General features: G+C 42.9%; 1 protein-coding gene across 4 annotated transcripts in view; it reads right to left on the bottom strand.

Annotated features, from left to right (window-relative positions):
* The window catches only part of LOC119885727 (histone deacetylase 7-like), a 49,243-nt gene that overhangs the window by 11,352 nt on the left and 13,603 nt on the right, over nucleotides 1-24,288 (bottom strand). For 3 of the 4 annotated variants that reach the window (XM_038695928.1, XM_038695931.1, XM_038695930.1), the window contains exons 2-19: nucleotides 21,148-21,332; nucleotides 20,116-20,200; nucleotides 19,501-19,621; nucleotides 19,156-19,235; nucleotides 18,139-18,252; nucleotides 17,772-17,863; nucleotides 17,079-17,177; nucleotides 16,239-16,389; nucleotides 6,540-6,805; nucleotides 6,088-6,333; nucleotides 5,193-5,391; nucleotides 4,897-5,030; nucleotides 4,641-4,761; nucleotides 4,496-4,545; nucleotides 3,117-3,224; nucleotides 2,838-2,893; nucleotides 1,689-1,776; nucleotides 957-1,076 (exon numbers count right to left, since the gene is read on the bottom strand). In XM_038695928.1, the coding sequence (XP_038551856.1) occupies nucleotides 957-1,076; nucleotides 1,689-1,776; nucleotides 2,838-2,893; nucleotides 3,117-3,224; nucleotides 4,496-4,545; nucleotides 4,641-4,761; nucleotides 4,897-5,030; nucleotides 5,193-5,391; nucleotides 6,088-6,333; nucleotides 6,540-6,805; nucleotides 16,239-16,389; nucleotides 17,079-17,177; nucleotides 17,772-17,863; nucleotides 18,139-18,252; nucleotides 19,156-19,235; nucleotides 19,501-19,621; nucleotides 20,116-20,200; nucleotides 21,148-21,332 (2,315 nt within the window). The remainder of the gene's footprint in view (nucleotides 1-956; nucleotides 1,077-1,688; nucleotides 1,777-2,837; nucleotides 2,894-3,116; nucleotides 3,225-4,495; nucleotides 4,546-4,640; nucleotides 4,762-4,896; nucleotides 5,031-5,192; nucleotides 5,392-6,087; nucleotides 6,334-6,539; nucleotides 6,806-16,238; nucleotides 16,390-17,078; nucleotides 17,178-17,771; nucleotides 17,864-18,138; nucleotides 18,253-19,155; nucleotides 19,236-19,500; nucleotides 19,622-20,115; nucleotides 20,201-21,147; nucleotides 21,333-24,288) is intronic. The other variant, XM_038695929.1, reaches the window with a different exon arrangement.

The raw sequence follows: 24,288 nt of genomic DNA on the forward strand, positions 1-24,288 counted from the left end.
AAGCATGCAATTGGACTGTACACATCCTGTTGTGAAGCTCTGATCCAAAGCCCGGACGTAAACTAGAACTAGGGAAATAAACAGTAGATACACAAAATCAAAGTGTGATAGGCTTACGGTGAGTTCACTGGATAAATGCATTTGCAGCATTTTCAGCTAATATGATATTCTAAATTGTAAGTTATTTATGTTAAGCCTGAAAAACACTAAAACTATAAGAAATTTGAAATGACGCTGAAAATTCTTTTGCGGATTAAACTCGCAGACGAGCGCTTTGTGTTGGGATTCATATTGTAACGAGCTCAAGATCACATTGCTGGGATTCCAGTGGTGTAAGTAAAAATAATAAGTTTGATCTAATTGTGACAGCTCCGACTGGTCTGAGGCCCAATCATTGGCAAGATATTTTAATCCTAAACGCCTGTACGCTGCAAGATAACATATCCATATCGTTCCATTTTTTTTCTCTCCCCACGCAGTTCAGACTCTGCGATCATGAAAATCAATCATGACCAAATTGAGGTTATAATTGGGGCTTTAAATCTTGTAGATTATTCCTGGATTTATTGTTACAATAATTCTCCCTGTTTTGACAAGTATATGCTAAACACAAGGCTCTTAAGCTCCCTAATGTCCCACTGGAATCACGTAATTACCAAATATTTCTATGCCAACATATCTATCTTCACAAGAGACATGGGTGGTATTTCTATGAACTCTGTATCCTTAGAGAGTAAAATAACAAATATTTGTATTGTATATCCAGAATCTACTCAGATCATCTACTCTACGAAGAGAACCAGTGTTATAAGCGTGCTATTTTCTCATGTGTTGTTCTCAAGCTATCGTGTTCACAAGAATCAAGGTACATGCAGAGATACACAAAGACCCAGAGATCACCATGACAACACAAACAAAAGCAGAAAAACACTGCACGGCGGTGGAAGACTACCCACCTCACTGGGGTGTCCACTACCAGGAAAGAAGTTGCCGTCGTCATAGCGGTGTAGGGAGATGTACAGCACATTTGGGTCATTATAGAAAGCTTCCTGGGTGCCGTTGCCATGGTGAACATCCTGGACAATGATTGGATAACAGGTTAGGAAGTTGCCAAGGACCCTGCAGTAGGTATTTCACACGTGAATAAAACCTTGACGGATTCACATATTTGTTCACTGACTGAAAACTCACAAAAAACGTTATAAGAACTTCATTGTCCTTCTTCTAAGTATAAATAAAAACATAAAATGCAGAGAGCAAGGCCTGTAAAACCTTCAACAGCAAATCATAGAGGTTTTTTGATGAAGCAGGTAGTAATTATTGTTTGATGCAGCAATATGTCAGCTCGGCGTGCGTAAAGACATGATGCAGGCTCATATACACACACATGGTGAACAGAGACAACCACCTGGCTGTGGATCAGTCTCTGCATGTGTGCGGGTGCGTGTTCATATGACAGTGTGTATGCCTCAGTGTCAATTCTAAGCGTACGTGACAGTTGAGATCACACATGGAGACCAGAGATAACGGTGCCTAAATGAACTAAATGACAAATAGGAGTGCTACTGTAGAGGGCCGCTCTGCTTCTGGGGCCTTGCTTGTGGCCGCGATACATTTGTGTGCCTGTGCATGTGTGTTTTTGTCTGTTTATTCCGGTCCATGTGGGGACCAGGTCACGCAGCCCTCACCCAGTCCACGATGAGGATCTTGCTGACGTTGAGTTTGTGTTGGAGCTGTTTGGCAGCAATAGCCACAGAGTTGAAGAAACAGAAGCCCCTGTGGACAAACAGACAGGAAAAGAGGCAGCCACATGTGTTTATCAGGACATCTTCAGCAAATTAATATCGTAGAATCACCATATGGACCTTAGGAACCTCTAAGATGTTTCTCCAGTTCTGTTGTGGCTATTCAGTCCAGGTTGTGGCAATCACAGCCCTGACTTTAATGTGCAAGTCATGGAGAGAAAGTCCTGCCAGGCAAACATTTACTGCGAAATATATGACAAATGAGGATGTTTCATTTCAAGTTGTTTTGTATTTCATCCTCCACTGCTGACAAACAAAAATGGCTTCTCACATTAGAACATTTATGCTGAGTCTAAAATCTTGCACTCCCGAGAAATGCAGAACCCGCACATTTTGTGACAAACAGAAAACCAAGCTTATCATAAAATTGACTTCACATTTTAGATGATAACATAGTGTAAATAGCTGGCAGGACGTGTGAGATGATTTCAGAGAAATTAACTCACAACTTGGCACAGCAGTTCCCACAACACTCACTGTCTACAGAAAAGGTATGCAAAGAAAGTGTTGATGTATGAAAAACAATAGAGGAATGTTGGAAGCAGCAGTGTCAGCATGGGTCGTAAACTGAGTGCGTGCGTGTGTGGACGTTATATCATATATGCTGTCCAAACTCTGCTCATCAAGAAAAGTCATTATCGTCCCATAAATAACCAGTGAGAAGCACTGCTGAGCACACACACACAGTCCCAGCTGAATGTGGTTACTTACACAAATATGCATGTCCACACAAATACACACACAAGCACAGTTCTTTGCATCTAGGTGCTTTGCTCTGTGTCTTGAAAGTTTAAAAGAAACTGAGCAGAGGCGGTAGTTAGAAGGTAGGTAGAATATATCACACAAACTCAGACACACACACATTAAGACAGAGAGACATAAGCTCTCTCACACACTCTCTCTCTCTTGCTCAGGAGTGTAGCTGATCTGTAATAAATCCTTTGAAACAGTTTGCAGAGACCTCCTGGCTCCTGGTATGTATGTATATGTGTGTGTGTGTGTGTGTGTGTGTGTGTATGCTGCTGTACTTACAGAGGGGAGGAGTGGTTTGCATGGTGTCCAGGGGGCCTCACTACTGCGAAGCCATTCTGTGAAAGGAGAGCAAAAACTTTAACACCTTGCTGCTTTCAGCAGCCACTACAGCCCACATCTTTAAGCTTACACATGGTAATGGTGTTGTATATGCTGTATGTTAAATTCTGCAGACCAAAACATTACTATACTGTATAATAGTTGTTTACCCCACAGATCTGAAATTCTTTAGAAAGCACATGGTATTTGTTGATAAGGTATTTGCTAACAAATACACACCTTCAGCTCTCCCTGTGCCACCTTCAGTGCCAGGTCTGTGACACATCCTGCAGCAATACGGGAAGCTGCTGATGTATGAAGTTCATTCCAGACTGTATCGATATCTACCTGTAGGTAAAACAGTGAGGAGATATGTAAAATCAGTTCAAAAGTCAGCCTCAGATGTAAACTGACTTCTGTTTGAATGGTTAGAAAGTTTCTGCATGTTTTTAAAAATTATTTTTTTGTTTTTTATGATTAGTTTAACAGACTCATCAAACCTGGACTTTCAACCCATGAAAGATTTACTGAAAGCCAGTCAGACCAGATTGCAGATTTTTACCTGACAGTCCCACTGGAAAACCTCAGCCCGCAGGTTTACCACATTTTATTTGGTCTAGCTGCTCGGCCAGTAAGGAGTTGACTATTTGCAGTTCTGTCTACGAGGATTCACGTTAATCAAACTAGATCAAGTTTACTTTTGACTGCACTTCCTTTATTCTGATACACTAAATGACAGGAATAATTAATCTTTAAGTGTATAAAAAAAGAAAAACCTGACAGTGGACATTTAACTTCTGTGAATACTAACAATCGCTGAGAGACTTCTTTATTCCCCATCCACTTTGTCTTTGTTGCATCTATTGTCTTTATAAACCTTGTCTTGTGTTTCAATGTTAGTCCATGTTTCACAACTCACATTGGTGGTGTGCTGCGGTAGGACAATGAAATCAAAGGAATTTTTCTTTCTCTTTTCTCTTTTATCATAGACTTTGCCATCTTGTTCCAATCACCCCTCTCCACCAGAGCAGCCAAGGGCCCGGAAATCCAGGCAGATCAGTCGTCTTATCAACTGACACCCAGCCCCCTTCTTCTTTTCCTACCGCCTCTCCTCTGATTGTGCTTCGACGGTTTCTCATAGGCATTGTCTGTGTTTTGCCATATCGGAGGAGAAAACATCTTTAGGTCCTTTTTTATCATCATTCTCTCATAGCCCCTTGTGAAACTGAATCTATTATGATCCCTTCCTACACATTTTATCTTCCTGAGTTCTCATTCCCATGTTTGCCCACACCCACTCCCTCCAAATAAAATACAGTTTCACTGGCACGTACCCCTCCAGCAGCAGTTTCTATGTATACCCCCTTTCTTCCACATTTCACCTTTGTACAGCCTTTGATTTGCCTCTGATTGCGTTTCAAAGTTACCTTGGCCAAAAACAATAGCATTAGCAATTTGTAGCATTATTAGCTTAATTGTGTAATGAGGCATAATCAGCCATGTAATGTTTGCTGTTCAGTAATGCAATTAGATAAGTGGAAAGATTCCCACATGACTTGTGTTTTAAGGGGGTCTGTGACATCTGTGCGTGTGTATGTGTATGCGCGCGTGGCACTCACCCCAACTCCTCCACATGGTAACATCACGAAGATCCGTTGAGATAAGATTCCTGCAGGAAATAATTTATGGCATTCAGCTGTCATGGATGTTTATATTATTAGTATTATTATAACAGTATAATTATTGCTTTTTCATCATAATTACCAGCCAGCTTGCGGTTGTCCAGCTTGAGGCGGTTGAGCGGGTTGGTGCCGAACAGAAGCACATGCTTCTCAGAATGGACTGACTGCAGCTCCTCTAGAGTGGCCTTCCTACTGCGGATACGCTACACACACACACAGACATATTTACTGCATATAATACTGACTCTGGGGGAATGCAACTGCCAGTATGTGTAGTGTATGTGTGTGTGTGTGTGTGTGTGTGTGTGTGTGTGTGTGTGTCTGTGTGTGAGCTATACCTCACACTGGCTCCTGAGACCTCTTTCATGGAGTCTGGACCAGATGCTCTGGACCCTCCCAGCATGCTCAGGGTGGCGGCTGTTGTCCCCACAGGTACACTGGTGCTTTTGCATCTGAGCGTCATAAACAAGACCTAGGGACACACACACACACACACACACACACACACAATCTCTTAACCTTATTTTCCTCCTTCAGCATTTCATGATCCAATTGTACATGAATTGTAACTAAAATACATCACCAGGTAATGATTCATGGCTCATATTTTGCTCATTACAAAGGTGGCCCTCACCTGTGGTGAAGCGTAGCTGGATGTCTGCAGCAGGGCTGGTCAGAGATAGGGAAGGTATGGTGGTAGGTGGATGTTGAGGAGGAGGCAGGGAGGTGGAGGCTGGGGAGGACTGGGTCCGAACCAGAGGCTGGTGAGGCCAAATGAGAGCAGGTACACCTAGAGGGTCCAGCTGGAGACCTGTTCTAAGGATCACCTGCCTCTGTGGTTCCAAGGTCCGTGAGTAAAGAGAAGAACAGGCGCATTCATCAGCACCAGCACACGGCAAAACCTAACTGGAGTAAACCTCTACATAGTCATAAGTCAAATGCCTCTCTTTAGTACACTGCAACTACTCATTATTTGGTCAATTTAACACTGCTTGTCTAGAACAAGCAACTGATGAAGAAAAGTCAGCATTGCCAAGTATGCTGCCACAATAATGTTCTCGTGTGTGTGTATGTATAATATATATACACACACACACACACACACACACACACACTGTATATAAAGCTACAGCGCCCTCTGATGGCTTAAACTAGTGAATTCTTGTACATTAGCACAGGGGATGCACGTTTACAAAGGTAGACATGATCAATAATTCAATTAAAAACTAAATTCTAAATATTAAACAATTTATTGGAGGGCATAACATGCATGGCCTGTGAATCTGGTAATTGATACTCATCAGTACCATCAAGGTGCACAAAACAAACAGTTATGCTACTGAGGTCATACATCAAAATACTTCTTCTTCCAGTACCAAAAAGAATATTAAAGCACTAAGGAGATTTTCTTTTAAGGAAAAGTCATCATTCCTTGGCAAAGCTCTGTGTGTGTGTGTGTGTGTGTGTGTGTGTGTGTGTGTGTGTGTGTGTGTGTGTGTGTGTGTTTGTTTGTTTGTTTATATTAGTACCTGACTGAGAGAATGTGAGGGTTCGATCAAGCTCTCCCGTGAAGAGGTAGTGGACTCTGTGTCGTAAACTGAGTCTGTGCTGGCAGTGCTCTGTCTCCTGCAGTAGCTGTCTTCACACACTGAGCCCGGTTCTGATCCACACACGGATCCTGGCCCTGAACCAGATCCTGATCCGATCTCCTCCAGGTCCATCTCCTCCGATGGGATCTGTGTCAGACGAGGCTTCTTAATGGACTTGCTTGTCGGCTAATATAAGGTACAAGTTTTGCATTGTTTACAAGTCTTACAGTTGCTGAATCTCTTATTAATGTGCATTTGTGTACAACTGACGATAACAAATTATTAGAACCACCACTGTCATCATTAGAACTAACTAGTTTGTTCAGCATTAGAACTAACTAGTTTGTTCATTTGTGTGCAGCATGCTAGTGTCCACGCCTGCGCCATCTCACCTTGCTCAGCTGTGCATTCGGCTTGAACCTTTCCAGCCCGCTCTTGTAGTACTGCTGGGTCAGGTGGTGCTGATTGTGTGAGTGATGGCTGGTATGCAGAGTAAGGGGCGAGTGGCTGTAGGGCGGAGGCTCGGAGCGTGTTCGCTCCAGGGGTCTGTGGGAGGGCAAAGTGACCAAGCCTTCCCTTCTGGAAAGGTGACGCTGCTGCTGGTGAGGATGCTGCTGCTGCTGCTGCTGCAGCAAAGGAATGGAGCTCAAACCAGGAACTGCAGAGAGGAAGAGACACGAGAAGCAGCTTAATAAAGATGAGGGCAGACAGAAGAAGAGGAGGTATGGGTACATGGGAAGGCAAAGAAGAAGTGGAAATGGAAAGAGAATTATCGGATGTAAGGAAAAAAAAATGCATCACCATCCAGAGCCGTATAGAGGGCGCCCTAGTCCTATTTATAAAATTCAGGCAAAAGAAATGTAGTACAAGACAGAGGGTATAAATGTTCCTACAGTCTCTGATTTAAAATGTATAGACAGCAAACATTTTGCCTTGTTTTAGCAGAAGAGCAGGTGTTACATCACACTGATGGCTCTGCTCCACTTATGTTAGCATTGCCGGTGAACCAGGACGCACAACACCAGGACCCTTAACTTGCCTTATTATTGATTTCCTTTGTTACATATGTGCTACAACAAGTTAAAATGTCTGTAAAAGGTTTATTATTAGTGTTGTACTGTTCCCGTTACGTGTTATATACAGCTTGTATGTCAACGCAAGTAAACAGCCAGCCAAACTCAATTTTCACGAGCCAGGAAGTGAGTGCCTTGCTCCTTTATTGACTTTGTTCTTCATGCTTGACAGGTGAAAACCTATGAATGAAACTGAAATAAACGAAAGGCAGAAAATAAACAAACAAACAATAAAGTTGCTGTATGGCTACAAAACAGCTGGCCAACAAGAGCTAACACTAGCCACCCATCCATCCATCGTCAACCACTTATCCTGCGTACAGGATCGCGGGGGGCTGGTGCCAATCCCAGCTTACATTGTGCGGAAGGTGGGGTACACCCTGGACAGGTCGCCAGTCCATCGCAGGGCCACACATAGACAAACAACCACTCACACTCACACCGAAGGACAATTTCGGAGACACCAATTAACCTAGCCTGCATGTCTTTGGATGGTGGGAGGAAGCCGGAGCACCCGGTAAGACCCTTGCTGTGAGGCGACAGTGCTAACCACAGTACCACTGCGCCGCCCCCAACACTAGCCATTAACCAAATTACATGCAAATTATGTTTGTTTTAACAACACGTCTCCAGGTTGTAGGTTTCGATGTGTCCTGTGCCACTTGCATCTTGGGTGTAGAGTGCTAATGTATTCATTCCTCCAGCGGTTCCAGAATTCATTTGCAAGCACTTGCACTTGTCTCCACTGGCACTTCAGCAGATCTTTTTCATCGAAGGTTCCTGGTGGAGCAGATAGCCCTGGCTTTTGGGAGCATGCAGGGGAAAGTAAGATTGGTGCCGAGGGATCCGATGAGATAGGTACCAGTGGCCTTGCATTGATTATTGCTGACACCTCTGCCAGAGTACAAAGCACCTCATGTGTCAGATGAGCTTGTTTATTTTGCAAAAGAATGGAGTCCAAGATTCTGCGTGTCACGCCGATCATCCCACACTCCTCCCATGTGGGATGCATGTGGGGGATTGAACTCCCATGTGCAGCCATTGATTTGGAGATACTTCAAGATGCTGGTCCACTTTGCATCAGGATGTCCCATGTCCAGCCCCAAACTAGCAGCAACAAAGTTGGTGCCACCGTCCGACCTGAGCTACTTTGCTGGGCCTCTAACTGCAAAGAACCTTTGCAAGGCATTGTTGCAGCTGGTAGTATCCATGGATTCCATAACTTTGATGTGTACGCCCCTGGTACTCATACACGTGAACAGTATGGCCCACCTTTTGCTGTGCACCTCCTCGAGTGCGTCAAGTGACCACTGTCCACGGTCCAAATACATCCAGCCCCACATAAGTTAAAGGTGGAGATGTGTTAAGCTGCTCTGGAGGGAGGTCAGCCATCTTCTACATTTCTAGCTTGCGGCATGTTACACAGTGAGGGATGAGAGAACTGACTAAACGTTTGTCTACGACAATCCACATTCCTGCGGCCCTAATTGCACCTTCTGTAAACAGCCGCCCCTGGTGATTCACTTCCATGTGATAGTGTTTCACAAGCAGTTTGGTTACATGACTTTGCCTCGACAGGATGATAGGGTTTTTAAACTCTGATTCAAGGGAAGCATGTCTGAGACGTCCACCAACTCTCACAGACCATTGCTCATGTAGGGGTCAAGGTTCAAGATTGAACTTGAACTAGACACTTCTCTGTTTACTTGAAGAGCAGCATACTCATCTGGGTATGTGTCTCTTTGTACAATCTTATGGATCAAGCTCTTGACAGCTGCAAGTTCTTCAGGTGTACGAGGCTTGCTGCATTGATGCCATCCTTTACATGTGTGCTGTGATGTGTCTGTGGAGCCTGACCTGTGAGAACGTGCCTGGTGAATCAAGAGTCAAACTGCTCTTAGCAAGGAGTCCCATGTGGAAAAACGCTCAAAACGTTTAGAGGTAAGTCCCCCGGCTTCGATTTGGGTAGCGAGAGCAGTCACTTGCGGCCTGACTTCCACATCCATTTCGGGATCTATTAGTTCGAACAGTTCACATGCTTCAGGCTCCGGAGGCTTGTTCAAGAAGTCAGGACACTTGAACCACATACTATCCATAAGTTGCAATGCAGTTACAGATCTGGTGACCAAATCAGCTGGGTTCTGTTCTGAAGGGACATAGTGCCACTGCTTGGGGGAAGTCGTCTGGCGTATACGATGCACACGATTATGTACAGATGTAACCAAGAATGACTGCTGTCACAGTAGAACTTCACAGCATTTGGCTTGTGGTCCAGTTCCTCCAAGATGAGCTCCGCCATCTCGACCGCCAGAACGGCTACACAAAGCTCAATGCCGGGAATTGTGCGGTGATAGTTTTGCTTTTCCAAGCACAAATCCCACTTCACAATGACCCTCTTCAGTGACAGCTTGTACGTAAACTACTACCCCTATGGCCCAGATTGAGGCGTCGGAAAAGAGACAAAGCTCTGTGTACACAGCTCTTGAGTGACATCTCCACATAGCATGGAGGCTGCTCAGCTCCTGGAGTGACACTTTCCACGCTTCCCATTTTCTCCTTTTCTCTTCAGGAAGGAATCCCAATCCTGTCCGATACTGGATAGCTCTCGTAACAACAAACGGCCTTGAATTGTTACCGGCACTGCCAATCCCAAGGGGTCAAAGATGCTATTGATGACTGATAACACCCCACGGCGGGTGTAAGGCTGGTCTGTAATGGCAACTTTGAATGTAAAGGTATCTGTGCTTATGCCACAGCACAAGCCCGGGCTCCGTTGGGTAGGCAGAGTTTCATTGTGAAGACCCAAATCCATGATGTCAGTTCTTCAAGTTTGAAGGCCTGCATAACGTCAATGCTGTTTGACGGGATTTTATGCAGTTTCAGGTTCGACTCTGCAAGTGATTCACAAGTAAGCTTCAGTAGGTCTATAGCTGTGGACTCCGTGGGAAGCGATATGAGTCCGTCATCCACATAGAAATGTCTCTCAACAAACTGCCGTGTGTGAGCTCCATACTGAGCTCACCCTTCTGAGCAGCTCGTTGGAGACAGTAGATAGCCACCGCCGGGAATGGGCTATTTCCGAAGTCGTTATTTCTATGCCAGAGGAATCTCAAATAGTTTCTATGGTCATGTCTCATCAGACAGGCATAAAACATCTGTTGGATATCAGCTGTGACTGCAATGAGGTCCTTCCTGAACCGCAGCAACACTCCAAGGAGAGTATTATTCAGGTCAGGACCTGTCAGCAGCACAGAGTTGAGGGAGACACCATGTTGTTGGGCACTAGAGTCAAACACGACTCTTATTTGGTCTGGCTTCTGGGGATGGTACACCCCGAAAATAGGCAAGTACCAGAATTCACATTTCTCACCGATCGACGGTGCCTTCTCTGCATGCTTGTTTTCAAACAGCTTTTCCATGAAGGAGGAAAACTGCTGTTTCATCTCAGGCCTTTTTGTTTATCTCATCCTCGAAAGACATGGCACTGGTTCATCGTACATCGTACATGTCCTCGTACATTCAAACACTGTAAGGCCAAGCTTGTCTTACAGAATGGACGTCCGTCAAATTATTTCTATGGTCATGTCTCATCAGACAGGTATAAGACATCTCAGCTGTGGCTCAGGAGATAGTGCGGGTTGGCCGTTAATCGGAAGGTCGGCGGTTCAATCCCTGGCTGCATGTTGAAGTGTCCTTGGGCAAGATACTGAACCCCGAATTGTGTGAATGTTAGTTTCTGTTTGAGCACTTAGGCTCAGTGTATGAATGTGTTTGACTGGTGGATGTAGTGTAAAAGCGCTTTGAGTGGTCAAAAAGACTGGAAAGGCGCTATACAAATACGGAGCATTTACATTTGGCATTCATGTTGATATACGCGTGGAGAGTGCATACCTGTGCTCCCCGCTGTAGCTTGGTTTTTCTCTTACACTGATGCTGTTATGGCAAGGAGTGAGGAGAGACGGACGTCCATTCTGTAAGACAAGGGTTCTGAAGACACTTGGGGTTGGCTTGTGAGCATTGTCAAGGCACACTTCGCCCACGATTACCCAGCCTAAGTCTAGACGTTGAGCAAAGGGTGCATTGTGGGGCCCATTGACTTGTTGTCTCACCTTATGCACTCGTATCATGTCTCTTCCCAGCAAGATCATCATCTGAGCATCAGGATCTAGCTTGGGTATGTAAGGAGCAATGTGTTTTAAGTGAGCATGTGCGAGAGCGACCTCTGGTGTTGGTATTTCAGATTTATTGGTCATTATCTCATTGCACTGAATGAAAGGAGGGAGATCCATGCATACTCCTCCATTCACTGCTTCGATTTGAAAGCCCACTGCTTCCAGTCATCTCTGTCGTGCCAGCACATATCAGGTATGGCGACAAATCACCTTCGATCTCAAATAGGTGGAAAAAATCAGAGCGAGCCAGTGAGTGGTTGCTCTGATCGTCAAGTATGGCGTACATCTTGATGGAGCGTTCCGGTTGGCCTTTAGACAAGACTCGCACCAAGCACACCTTTGAACAAGCATCTGGTTCTGACACAGGCGATAGAGGAGTGGGCTTGGAGGTGTCAGGATGCATTGTAGAGCAGTGTCTTGTTCTTTTAGGATGTTTTTTCATTCTAGTAATGTTTTCATTCTAACCAGAGGATGAGTTTTCTTGTGAAAAGGACAGTATTGAACAGGATCACTGTCTTTGCCCTCAGTCTCTGCTGTACTTGTGGGGCCTGCGTCAACATCTGTCTTTTGAACGGATACAGCAGTCTTGACTCCGTAGTGCTTTGATAGTGTTCTCTTGCTTTTGCTGCAAAACTGACTGCTGGTTGACAAGACGAAGTTTGGGTCATTTCTTGCCTTAGACTGGCCACTGACAAAGTTGGCAAAGAACGAAAAGGAGGGAAAGGTTACTTTGTGTTGTTCCTTATACTGGGAACCAGTGAGGAGCCATTTATCCTGTAGGCCCGGAGGCAATTTTTCCACTATAGGCTTTATCCCACGAGGAGTATCGAGGTAGGCAAGGCCAGGGAGATATCCATCATTTTTAGCAGCCAGAAGCTCCATAAGAAGATCACTAAGCTCTCTTAGTTTTATGTTGTCTTTAGCGGATAATCGGAGGAAGCTATCCAATCTTTTGAAGAGGGCGTCTTCTACTACTTTGGGTGTTGCGTAACATTCTCGAAGTCTTACCCAAGAAAGCTGGAGCGCATCATGAGGATTGGTGACATGAACAACACGTATCCTTTTAACATGGTCTGATGACTCTTTACCAAGCCATTTTATCAGGAGGTCCAATTCTTCACCATATGTGAGCCCCAAGCCCTGTGTTGCATTGAGGAATGAGGACTGCCAAGCCCTAAAATTCTCTGGTGTGTCATCAAATTTTGAGACCAGTAGACACTAACTCTCTACATGCTAGAAACATGGCAAAGTCGATCATAGGTTGGTTGTTGGCATGAGGAGTTTGCTGACCATATTGTCTGTGAGGGTTATCTGGTGTCCTAGACACAAGTATGTGATCAGTTTCCTGTGTGCTCATTCACTGTGGATGTGAAGATGGCATTCGTGGGCTTTTTATCCGCGTCCACAAGTGATGTCTGCAGTGTGAGATTTTTGACACAATGTAAGATTTCGTTGTGCAGCGACGAAGCGGAAGCTTGAGTATTGAGCTGTGTTTGATGTTGTACATACTCTTCTGTTCTCTGTTGGACAACACTTGGCAGGACAGTGCTCCTTACACTTTGTGCGTCTTCAAATTTCATAGCTACCTCAGCTTTTACCCGAGCAGCTTCTGCTTCCCTTTCAACCTCCAAAGCTTCCAAATCGGCGTCCAGCGTAGCCTTTTCTAGATCTAGCCTAGCTCTCTCATTTTTGATTTCCAGACGGTTTTTAGCGTAGGCCATTTTGGTATGTGCAGCTTCAGCTGACGCTCTGGCTCTAGCAGCAGCCTCAGGGACAGAGCACTTAGAAGAAGATGTGCATTTAGAGCTGGCTCTTGATGCCGCCTTGACATAAGACTTGAAAGAACCTGCACTCTTGAGGATAGCTTCCGACTTAACCTTTTCATCTTTGACACTGGATTTGGGGTCCATGGCTGTGTAACAAATTTTTCTTGCACCCACTGCTTGTGTGGCTTTTCACTGTACTGTTCCCGTTACGTGTCAACGTAAGTAAACAGCCAGCCAAACTCAATTTTCACGGGCATGTTCGTCATGCTTGACAGGTGAAAACTTAGGAGTGAAACTGAAATAAACAAAAGGCAGAAAATACTTATAATGTCTCTTTGATAACAAACAAACAATAAAGTTGCTGTATGGCTACAAAACAGCTGGCCAATAAGAGCTAACACTAGCCATCAACCAAATTACATGCAAATTATGTGTTACCATTAGCATCTAGCCTAACTTTATCACAAATTAGCATTTCTGTCACACTAGAATAAATTCTTGTTAATTCTGTGCATTTACAACTAACATTGTACACAGAAAGTAAAGGTCACTTATACCATGTCAAATATTGTATTAAACAGCCAAAACACTTACAGCCATTGCTTTCGTGAGAGAAAGAAAAGCGAAGACACAGGAGAAACCTTCCCCACGTGCACCACTATGCCTGCAACTCTTAATTGGGGTTTCCTAACCCAGCATGCAGGGCATGTCTCTTGCAGTATCAAAATAAAGGTTCATCTTTCAAAATAAATGTTCAATACAAACCTGTTTTACTGATTACAAATCAGAGGGCAGAACAAGTGTTGTTAATAGTTGATATAGAGTTTTTTGCTGAGACTGGCAGGATTTAAATGAAGAAAAGGTGAAACTGCAACAAAAAATTACAACAATAAAAACAATTGGTAAAGAGTCTCTTACACAGGTAAGCAATTTGACTTACAATCAAAAATGAGCAATAACTAATTTTCTTTCAATATACACATAAAAAATAACCACCACGTTTATAAACAAAATCTACTCACTAAAAACATGTAAGACTAACAAGCAAGGAGAGTCACAATCGAGTCCCTCGATCTTTTATGTTAAAGTTACGCCACACTCCCCCACCACCACCTGTTTACTACATTCGACCTCGGAAACAGGTCTGAGGTAAGACCAAGGGGGTTAGTGGGATGTCATCATTACCACTTTCTTCACTAAAGGGTCCTAGCTTGGAAAGGCCTTAATTATCCTTCCATGGAGAACTCATTTCTTCAAGCTTGTTCATCTTTTAGCAATAGCACATCTCCTTCTTTAATATTTGGCTGCTTTGAAGAGCACTCAAATATATTCTGGTGCCACCTTGGCCAGAATGTGTCTGCTAACACTTGGCCCCAAAACATCCAACCTACACACGTAAAGTGAGGTTCCTGTCATAGACGACCTGGGGGTAATCAGTCATCTGTTGCTGCTCTACCCTGCCACATATTTTCTCACATATTTCACATTTACAATAAGGCTGGCAATTGCTCTCTTTGCACCCTCTATCTATAAACCATTTGCATGCATAGCACATTCTGTAATGTGCCTTCCCTGATACTTATTCTTCTCATGGTTATGGCAAATAAGTAACATTGAAACATGGTGCTTTCCAGGGATGAGGATAGTCCGTTCCTAGATTAGAGTGTTGTTTTTCACTCGACCCCCCATGACATCTGCCTTATTTGAGGCAATTTGTAGACCTTGATGTAGCAGGCCAGCAGGCTGTGGGTGCTCTTTAAAATGTCCACAGCTCAAGCTTCTGTTGGAAACGATCAGAGGGCATCATCTAGATAAAGTCTGTATTTATGAAGGGACAAACATCACTGAAAGGTACCAATGGTTTTCATCTTTCTTGGGGCACTCTGCAGAAAGCGCCTGCAATTAAATTAATACATGTAAATGTAATCTAGCACATTGTTGTAGTAATTTAGTAGATCCCTGTTTTTTTTTGTCAACAAAGAAAACAATAAAACATTGGCAAAAATCAGCAGTCCCAGTGATGAAGACACCCTGCTGAGATTAGGCCCTGGGACTGAGCACTATCCAGCTACCAGCGTCATCACTAAAAATCCCAGCATCCACTGAGAGCAGAAAGGTCAGTAGGTGCAAGCTGATAGTCCCTCTCATTCCCTGTTCCACCCAAGCGGTTTTCTTGTGGTGCGTTAGGACCTAGTCTTTATATAGTAGGAAATCTCCTTAACTCTGACAATGTCATCACTAGGGTGGAGGTGACTGGGATGACTATTATCCAGGAAATATGTTTGAAAGGTAGTGACACTGATGTAGTATGACCTGATGGTGGATTTGATTTGTAGCACGTTGACTGCTACCTGGCTGGAATGCATCAGATAGCTGACAACATGGCTGGTATGGGCTGGAGTATTCCTGAATATGACGATTTAGAATTTGTTGATAATGCTTCTCTTACATTTACAGGTCAGCAGTTAAATAGACCAGTGGTTCTCAAACCTTTTCACATCAGGGACCCCTAAACTAACACAAAATAGACCACGGACCCCCATTTGATAAGATTATGTCCCAGGGTCCCCCATCTGATATATGTATATGAAACCCGTGACCAAAATAGTCAGACAATCTGTCACTGTGCTACTTATGGATAGAATTATAAGGAAAACTATTTTTTGCTGGGGATGTCCTGGAACCCCAACAAGGACCACCTTAAATACTATTAGAGTACTGCAATAAACAATTTTCTTTCGATATATAGCTTACATATTGAAAATCTTCTCACTACTAATGTCACAGGAATAGAACTGAAGAAGCATGGCTATAAATTGCTCATACTCAAAACATCTACTTATAACTTATAAGGTTTTACTAAAGCTGCATGACTAACATCACTTCCTGATTACAGATGACAAAATAAAAGCTCACATTTCACAATAAAGTCCCTAAATGTTTGATGGTTCCAGCACAATAAGGATTTTTCAAATGTGCATGTACACACGTTCTCTTGTGTAGTCACTTGCATGTCCAAATGTGCACATTGAGGTATTTCTGTTTCTGCTGTACAACACATTTAGAGTCACACAACTCACGAGAGACAAGTTGGGAGTGCAACAGTCCAGTGTGTTGTTCCACAATGAGCACAGGCAGGCGCTGAGCCATGGCTGGACTGCTTCCTTCCAGAGGCAGGTAGACCTGATGCAAAGCAGATACAGCGAATGGCCTTGCTACACGCGGGTCAGCCTGGGGGGGGCGGGAGAGGAGAGGAGAGATGATGGTAAGAATTCGAATCAGAAGGAGCTTTATTGCCAAGTAGTGTTTTACACATACGAGGAATTTGCTTTTGTGATAAGGTGCTACACGTAGACAAACATACAGTTGACATAAATAAATGTAGAAATATATAAATATGGAATAGACAATGCAAGTTATAATACAACTATTTACAGAGAAAAGAAGAAAAATATATAAGAATAAGAAATACTGGAGGGGTAACTAGGGATTAGGGAAGCCCACGCTGTGAATGCAGCTTATCACCATTGAGCAAAAGGCAGGGTTAGTGCATAGGGCGAGGACTTCATGAGCTGTTCGCATGTAGACTCATCAACAAACATACTAACAATGTAATCAAGGGAGTGAACTACCACATGACTGATTCACAAGATATGAAAGTGCCACAGAAATCAAGAGGGAAGTGAAAGCCTGAATATACCACATGTTTCTATATGTGTTCAAGTGTGCAGTCACTGTCTTAGACATTGAGTCTAATTCATAGCATGATGTCTATCTATGTGATCTGTAAATTTATTTAAGTCATTCTTTAAATGGATGCATGATTCCGGAACATATTTGTAGTTTTTGTTGTGAAACAAAACGTTTAAACAGTTTAAATATTGATTCTGAAGGAAACCCTAGAAAGTATCGTTGCCCACCTGTGCAGGAAGTCCGGCAGTGATGTTGGGCATGGCAGTGGGGTTGGGGGGCAAGGTGAAATGAGCCAAACTACCATCCTTCAGCAGCAACCTCTGTGCCTGAATGAGACAGTAATAGTCATGAATTCTTTATCTGGTACAGATGATCACATGCAAATGATCACATCATCCAACAAAAAGCACTCATTTACAAAGTTAAAATTAGGGACATACTGTATAGAGCAATGGGCTGAGAGTTATTATACAAGACTTGCATGTTAGAAACTGATAAACCTTCACTATAGTTGTAACCAGCAAGGTAAATTATAGTACATTTACTAAATAAATGAAGAGTGATCAACTGGCCTTCTCAAATCTCCCTGTTTAAAGCATCAGGCACCATTAATGTACTGCATTTAACACCCTATTATTAGTCAACTGTTGGTGGTTGACTCTTGCATCATCATACCGTAAGTAGGACTATATGTTTTTACTGTTTAAAAGAAAGAAAAAGGTTTTCTAGGATATATTTTTTAGGATTAATCCATAATAGGAAAATAAGAAGTTTGAAGGTTGACCCTCTCTTGTCCCCAGTATTGTGTTAATGTCTACTTGAACAGGACACTGAACCCTAAGCTGTGCACTCTTTATATGGTAATGTGGATAATAAAGTCTACTAAATTACTATAATATAAATATAAGAGAAGGTCTGACCTCATGAGCCAATGGGAGGGCCCCATTATCCGAATGGAGGCTGTCGTTGGGTGAGCTGCTCCCCGAGGCTGGGGTGCTGCTGGGAGAGGAGTCTGGGTGACAGAATTCAGACACGCCTATCAACCCATGATAGCCAACACTGTCAGAACAAATGTGTTCACACAGCACCAAAAGACAAACATAACAAACTAGAAAATCTTTCACACTGTGTCAGTATAGTATGTGTTGTCTCGCGTTGAAAAGTAACAGAGATAGAAACGGCACATCCAAACAGCACCAACTTTAAAAAGAGCTAAAAGAGCCGTTCAAAAAAAACCCCAGAAGCTTAAGATCATGAGAGCGTTCCCGCTAAATGTAGATACTATACCCAGAGTTTCTGTCCTGTGCTTCACAGCTGGAGGGGCACTGGTCTTACGCTGCAGTGGGTTTGGCCTTGTACTGATGAGCTTCTTTAACTTCCACTTCAGAGTGGGCTCTGAGACTGCACACACACAAATATACACAAATGAATACATGAAGAAGAACACACTCAGATATGGACATAATTATTCCTAAGGCCTCATAAAAAGGAAAAGACACCTATAGCTTTTCAAACTCACAGAACTTGATCGGCAAGAATGCGCTCACTCAGTATCGCACAGACTATAATGATACACTCAATTCTTGTAACAAAACCAACTTAAACCAATCTGCAGCACAGCTGAACCAAGCAAATACCTCAGACCTGGTCAATAGCATAAAAAAAGTTCCATGTTTACATTGGTCAGGCTCCAATAGCCCAAACAAAACAATCAATCAGTGGCTGGCTCAGAGTAGATAAAAGGCAGCTTTTGTGCTGTCGCCGGGCCAAAAAAAGCACTGGAGGGTGTGTGTGTGTGCTGGCACCTAAGGGTTCTAGGGCAACGCAAATAAACAATGGCATTTTGAATGGTTAGTGTACAGATGTACAGGAAGACGAAACCACTACAACTCTCATTCACACTGTGAGGGAGACCTGCCCTGGACTCTCACGCAGTTCATTTTACACATACTTCTGTTAAAGTTATGTAACTACTTTGGTTTTTATGTCTCGCTGTTGTTTCTCGACTGTTTGTCTCTCTCTGGCCCTGCAGGCCTGGTGCTTTATGAGATTCATTCGTCCTACTGGAAAGGACACTCCTGTGTACATTGATTCTCTCCCTCACTTTCTCATTCTCTAGTCCAGAATATGCAGCGTAATGATGGTTTGCAGAGACACGGGAAAGTATCATACCGAACAAAATATCCCACTTTGAGTCCAACTTAAATTACACAGAGCAAGACAGTCCTGAAATGGAAAATCACCAGTGGCCTTCACAGCTTTAACCTCACGGTGGGAACCCCCAAACAGCCAGAGGTTTCTCACCTGTCCTGCGCAGAGAGAGGTCTTTACGCTGGTCACAGGGTGTAGGCTGAGGCTTTGGGGACATGTCAGGAACTGGAAGCCTAGTTACCAAAAAATAAAAATAAAAATAAAATAATATTGGACAGACTTCCCTCAGGAGTGGGTATGAAAAGATTTGTTCATTTTTAAAATTTTTATTTTACTTTTATTAAAATCAGGAAAGGAAGAGGCCTTCTGAAGCTCTGCTGTATTACAGCAATGAAATGTTACAGTTGTATTTTATGGAAAAGCAATGCCGTGTTTGCAGCTCTAGCAGTCTAAGTTCATTGATCTTGAAGTTTTGCTCGGTCTGTTTGTCGCTCTCACCTGTATGCTGGTGAAGGACTGCTGTGGTTGTGGTTTGGAGTAACCCTGTCATGAGTGGGCTGGCTCTTCATAATTATGTGTTCCCGAAGTTTCTGCCTTACCAGAGGACTGGACACGGCACCTACCAGTCAATAAAGTCACTTCATCAGGAAATTGGTAGACAACGATTTAGAATGCAACACAATATACAGTACACTATATTGGTAGACTTACAGTCAACAGTGGGGCTGATAATAAAATTATAATGTTTTTGATAGTGAAATCTGAACAGTTTTTCTTCACAAAGAACTGTATATTACTGTAGTATCAGTAAGTCAGGAGACTTCTGAAGTAGATATTAGAGATCCAGGATATTTGCCACTTTCCACTAAGCTCTGCTCATTTCCTCTACATGGTAAAAATACATGTTAAAAGTGTTTCCTGAAACACGTATATGAGTACAAATCTCCTTGGAATCTGAGAATCACAGTACAATTGGAAATCCCCCTCTTTTTCATTGAAACCTACTGTGTGCTATGACTCAGATGAAGAGCACGTCAACAACCAAAAGGTCTTTTAGAGAACCTATGAAAACACTCTCTCAGAACGTAGAAATACGTTACATGTCATACTCACTCTGCTCATTTTTACTCTTTCGTATCAGCTGTTGTAGCTCTCCACTTTTCCCCTCCATCTCGTTTTGCTTTTGTTCAATTTTATACTGAGGGGGAAGAAAATGAATAGATGTTAACATTGACCACTCCAGACTGCATGGGGAACAGACAAACACTGCCACCGCCACATTCTCTGACGAGTAAACAAATATCTCTACAGCAGCCCCGGCCAGCCAATCCATGGTGTGATTGATCAGACTCTAATGCTGAGAAGGTGGTCTGTTTACAGTAACCTGACCTGCTTCTTACTCATTTCTGCTGAGCATTCAACCTGTGTAAAGGCTTGTGGCGAAAGCAGCTGGCTTGTTCTTGTGGTTGATGCAGCAGGAGGTATGACTGCCTTTCAGTCTGTGCATTTTGTAATGCATCTCATCCTCACCCAAATAAAATGCTGATGCGATAATGTGCAAATGTTGCCAGATGTGGCAAGACTCGACATGGCGGCGAAATTTCATAAGAGTACTTAGTCATATTTAATCTGTCTTGTACTGAATGCTGAAGGTAACACTGAGATGCATATTTTGATAACTTAAAGAGGTGGTATTATGGTCATTTTCAGGTTCATAATCTTATTTAGGGGTTGTACCAGAACAGGTTTACATGGTTTAATTTTCAAAAAACACCATATAAAAAACTCCACATTGCTGCAGCTCCTCTTTTCACCCTGTGTGTTGAAGGCTTCATTTTAGCTACGGAGTGATGCATCTTGCCTCTACATGATCTTTGTTGGGGGTTGCACATGCGCAGTTCGTAGTTAAGGACTACTAGCCAATCAGAAGCATAGAAGGGCATGCCAATGAGAAGCCGGTAAACACAGCTTTGGTTCAGCTGTTTATCCCCTTACCAGCTTAGCAACATAGAGTGGAGCAAGAGAGTGGTGAGTTATTAATCGGTAACAAAAAAGATATAACTCAATAAAGGAGAGGGAAAAGGCAAAAAGCATAATACCACCTCTTTAAAATGGCCAAAAAAAACTCACTCAAACATTTCTTACCTGCAAGTGCTGCTGGGAAAACTGGGAGCAATGCTGAGAAGTGAGGTGTCCCAGGAAGAAGGGAGGGCGGGGGGCCAGCATGGCCGAATCTTGGCTTGGATGTAACAGCCTCTGGCTCACACTTAAGTCCATGGGCTTCTCCCCATGTATTGATAATGATACCTTATTGCTGATGATCACGTCCACTACAGAAGGAGAGAGAGGGAGAATGTAACACATCAGTATGTTGATGGGTTTCCAATGTTTCCTATGCTTGTCGGTGTCAATGTCAGGTTGTCTCTCTGGATTATGAGCTACTTCATGGATACTTGTCTTTTTTGCAGCTTGTATTTTCAATGTTCTGCATGCTGGTCAAAGACAGGTCATCATCACTAGTGTAAAAGTAGTGCAAACATCTTAGATGCCCAGTTAATAACACAAAGGGCCACGTGAGGAAGCATGTTTTTAACAGATATTCACAGAAAAAGTCCGAGAACAATTGGAGTGCCGTTTACTGCTTGTGCTTTATGTAAACATGATCAAGAGTGCACTCAGTTTATTTGGCATAAGTGTATGCCCAGATGTGTACTTGTACTTGAACTCTGCACGTTCACCAGTCATTTTTCATTTGATTCAAGTCTTCCTGCCTCAAGTGAACTGGCCATTGTCCAACAATACATTCAGGAAAGAAAAAAAGAAAAAAAAAAGAAATAGAGGGGTGTTTGTGTGTGTTAGGGGTTTGAGGGGTACAAAAGAAAGAAAGAATGAAGGAAACAGGGTGGGGAGTTGGATTTGAACAGTTTGATCAAGGCATTTGGGTCAGGTATATCAATCTCATCTCCCTTTCCAGGTTTTACTTAAATGAACCAAATAAAAAGCTAAATTTACCACACGTGATACAATTGAACCAAGCTTCAGTGTCCTAACCAAAGACAGATGTCTTTTTATAGGTGCAGGCGAGTTGCGAAAAGGTTTTGACTAATTTTTTGCAATTCAATGGCCATTGAAAATATGTTAGAGAAACATCGAATGATTTAACTGCATACGGCCCTGGTGGCATGACCTATAAAACGTGAGATGGACAGGAAGGCTAATGATAACTGGTAGTGAGGAAACATCAGCCTTGCATTTTTGTGATGCGCCGTAACAACAAGACAAAAACATATGCAAGCTCACAGATAACTTGACACGGTTTTCAAGTGTCAATGCCACCGACACCTGAAACCAACAAACATGATAAAGAATGTTTTCGGTACTGATTCAAAAGCGTAGACTGATACAGTGTGGAAGGAGACACCTTGCTCCCTCTGGGTTAGGGGGACAGTGGGAGAGAGGGAAGGACGTGGAAATTTACTGAACCCGTGTAACAGAATGACTGCAACCCAAAATATTACTCAACATTACTCACATAATTCCTGTAAGTGGATGTTTCAGGCATGTTTACTGGAATATCCTGTTGAATTATGTTACCCGCTGTGGACAGCACTGTAACAACTTTGAAATGACGACACTACCTCTCATATCTCAGTACCTCAGAAAAACATCCTTGCACTGTAAGTATTCACTTGTTTTGGGAGATATCCAGGAGTTCACAAATAGAAGATTAGATTTTCAAACCAACTACACTGATAAGGCACACTAGAAAAAGGAGAAAAATCCAAATGCCAAAGAAACAGATGCAGATAAGTCAAGAAGATGCTGTTTCTAGAGTCAAACACAGAGATTTGAAAGCTCAGTCTTTAAAATCTACAATTAAAATTAACAATAGCTCCAGCAAAAATGGTTCAGTGGCTTTTATGAAGCCCACAACACTTCCATAAGTTACAGAGACAACATTGTCATATCTAACTTTCAGCAGTGCAACAAAAATGGGCCAAAACAAACCTCAATACACAGACTGCACACAAGTCCCACTGAACTTCCCTCCTGCAGGAGCATTACAGTGAGTCGTGCAGACACAGGCAGCATTATTTGGCCCTCATTCCCAACAGCAAGACTGACTCAGAGAGAAATAATCATGTCTGTGAAGGCGTTTCGGGTTGACAGAATTCCTCTGAAGAAGAAAACACTCCCACGGTCTTATTACTTCAGGTCAAGTGAGACTTACACACAGCAGAACATGAAAAAACAGGCAGTGAGTTACTAAGACCAGAACTATTTACAGTACAAGATAATAGAAACAGTTTAAGCTAAGTGGTTTCAGTTCTGTTGTCCACAGTTCATAATAACAACATTATTTGTTCATGGGGACAGCCATGCGTTTTCATGTTTGCTGTATATGTGAGACAGAGAAAACAAAAACTTTGACGCACTCAATACATGCACTTTACACGCTTCTTGCCCTGCACAGTTCTCCTGAGACACTGGAATCCTACCTTGCCAGGTAACTCGAGGAGCACATGTCAGACAAAACTTGATCTCAGAGAGACACTGAAATATTTCAACCTGCCCTGCTTTCGGCTGCCTGCATTACAGTATGTCACTGCTACATTGCTCTGCAATTGACAGGGTTTGTTTTAAATGCTTCAGAGGCCTTTTTACTGTAATTTCTATAAAGTGAAAGGTGCAACAGGAAGAACCCGTTACAGCAGAACAGTATGTATTACCAGAAGAATGTTTGTGTGTTTTCAAAGGAAATCAGACAATCACTGGAGCAGCGGGACGGTGGTGGTAGGGACTCAAATACTGCATACACTCTCTCTCTCTTTCTCACACACACACACACACACACACACACACACACACACACACACACACACACACACACACACACACACACACACAATATTACCAAAGAAGTCAGCTCCCCTGAGAGAAAGGAAATGATCAGGAAGTCAGTCTTACTTCTCATCTAAACAGAAAAGAAACACCTGCGGTATATTTTTACATTGAAAATACAGCAAAGGCCATGCTGCAACAACCATACGTATGTGAATTCTACATCAGTGTGACACTAAAGGTCCTCCCAGAGACACACTGTCTACATTGACTGGCTTGAATTTACGACTTGTTCTGTATCTTTCTTCAAGTTTAAAAGAAAAGCCACTCTACTTAACACAAATGTGTTTGGCTGAGTTTCTTGTACTGACACTGAAGCTTCGACTTTAGGCCGTTAACAGCATGACTCATTACATGACTGGACACAAGAGAAGATTGGTCACC

The sequence above is a fragment of the Micropterus salmoides genome, unplaced genomic scaffold (assembly GCF_014851395.1).
Source record: "Micropterus salmoides isolate LMB-PRFRI ecotype aquatic unplaced genomic scaffold, ASM1485139v1 Ms_hic_scaffold_4, whole genome shotgun sequence".
Classification (NCBI taxonomy): Eukaryota; Metazoa; Chordata; class Actinopteri; order Centrarchiformes; family Centrarchidae; genus Micropterus; species Micropterus salmoides.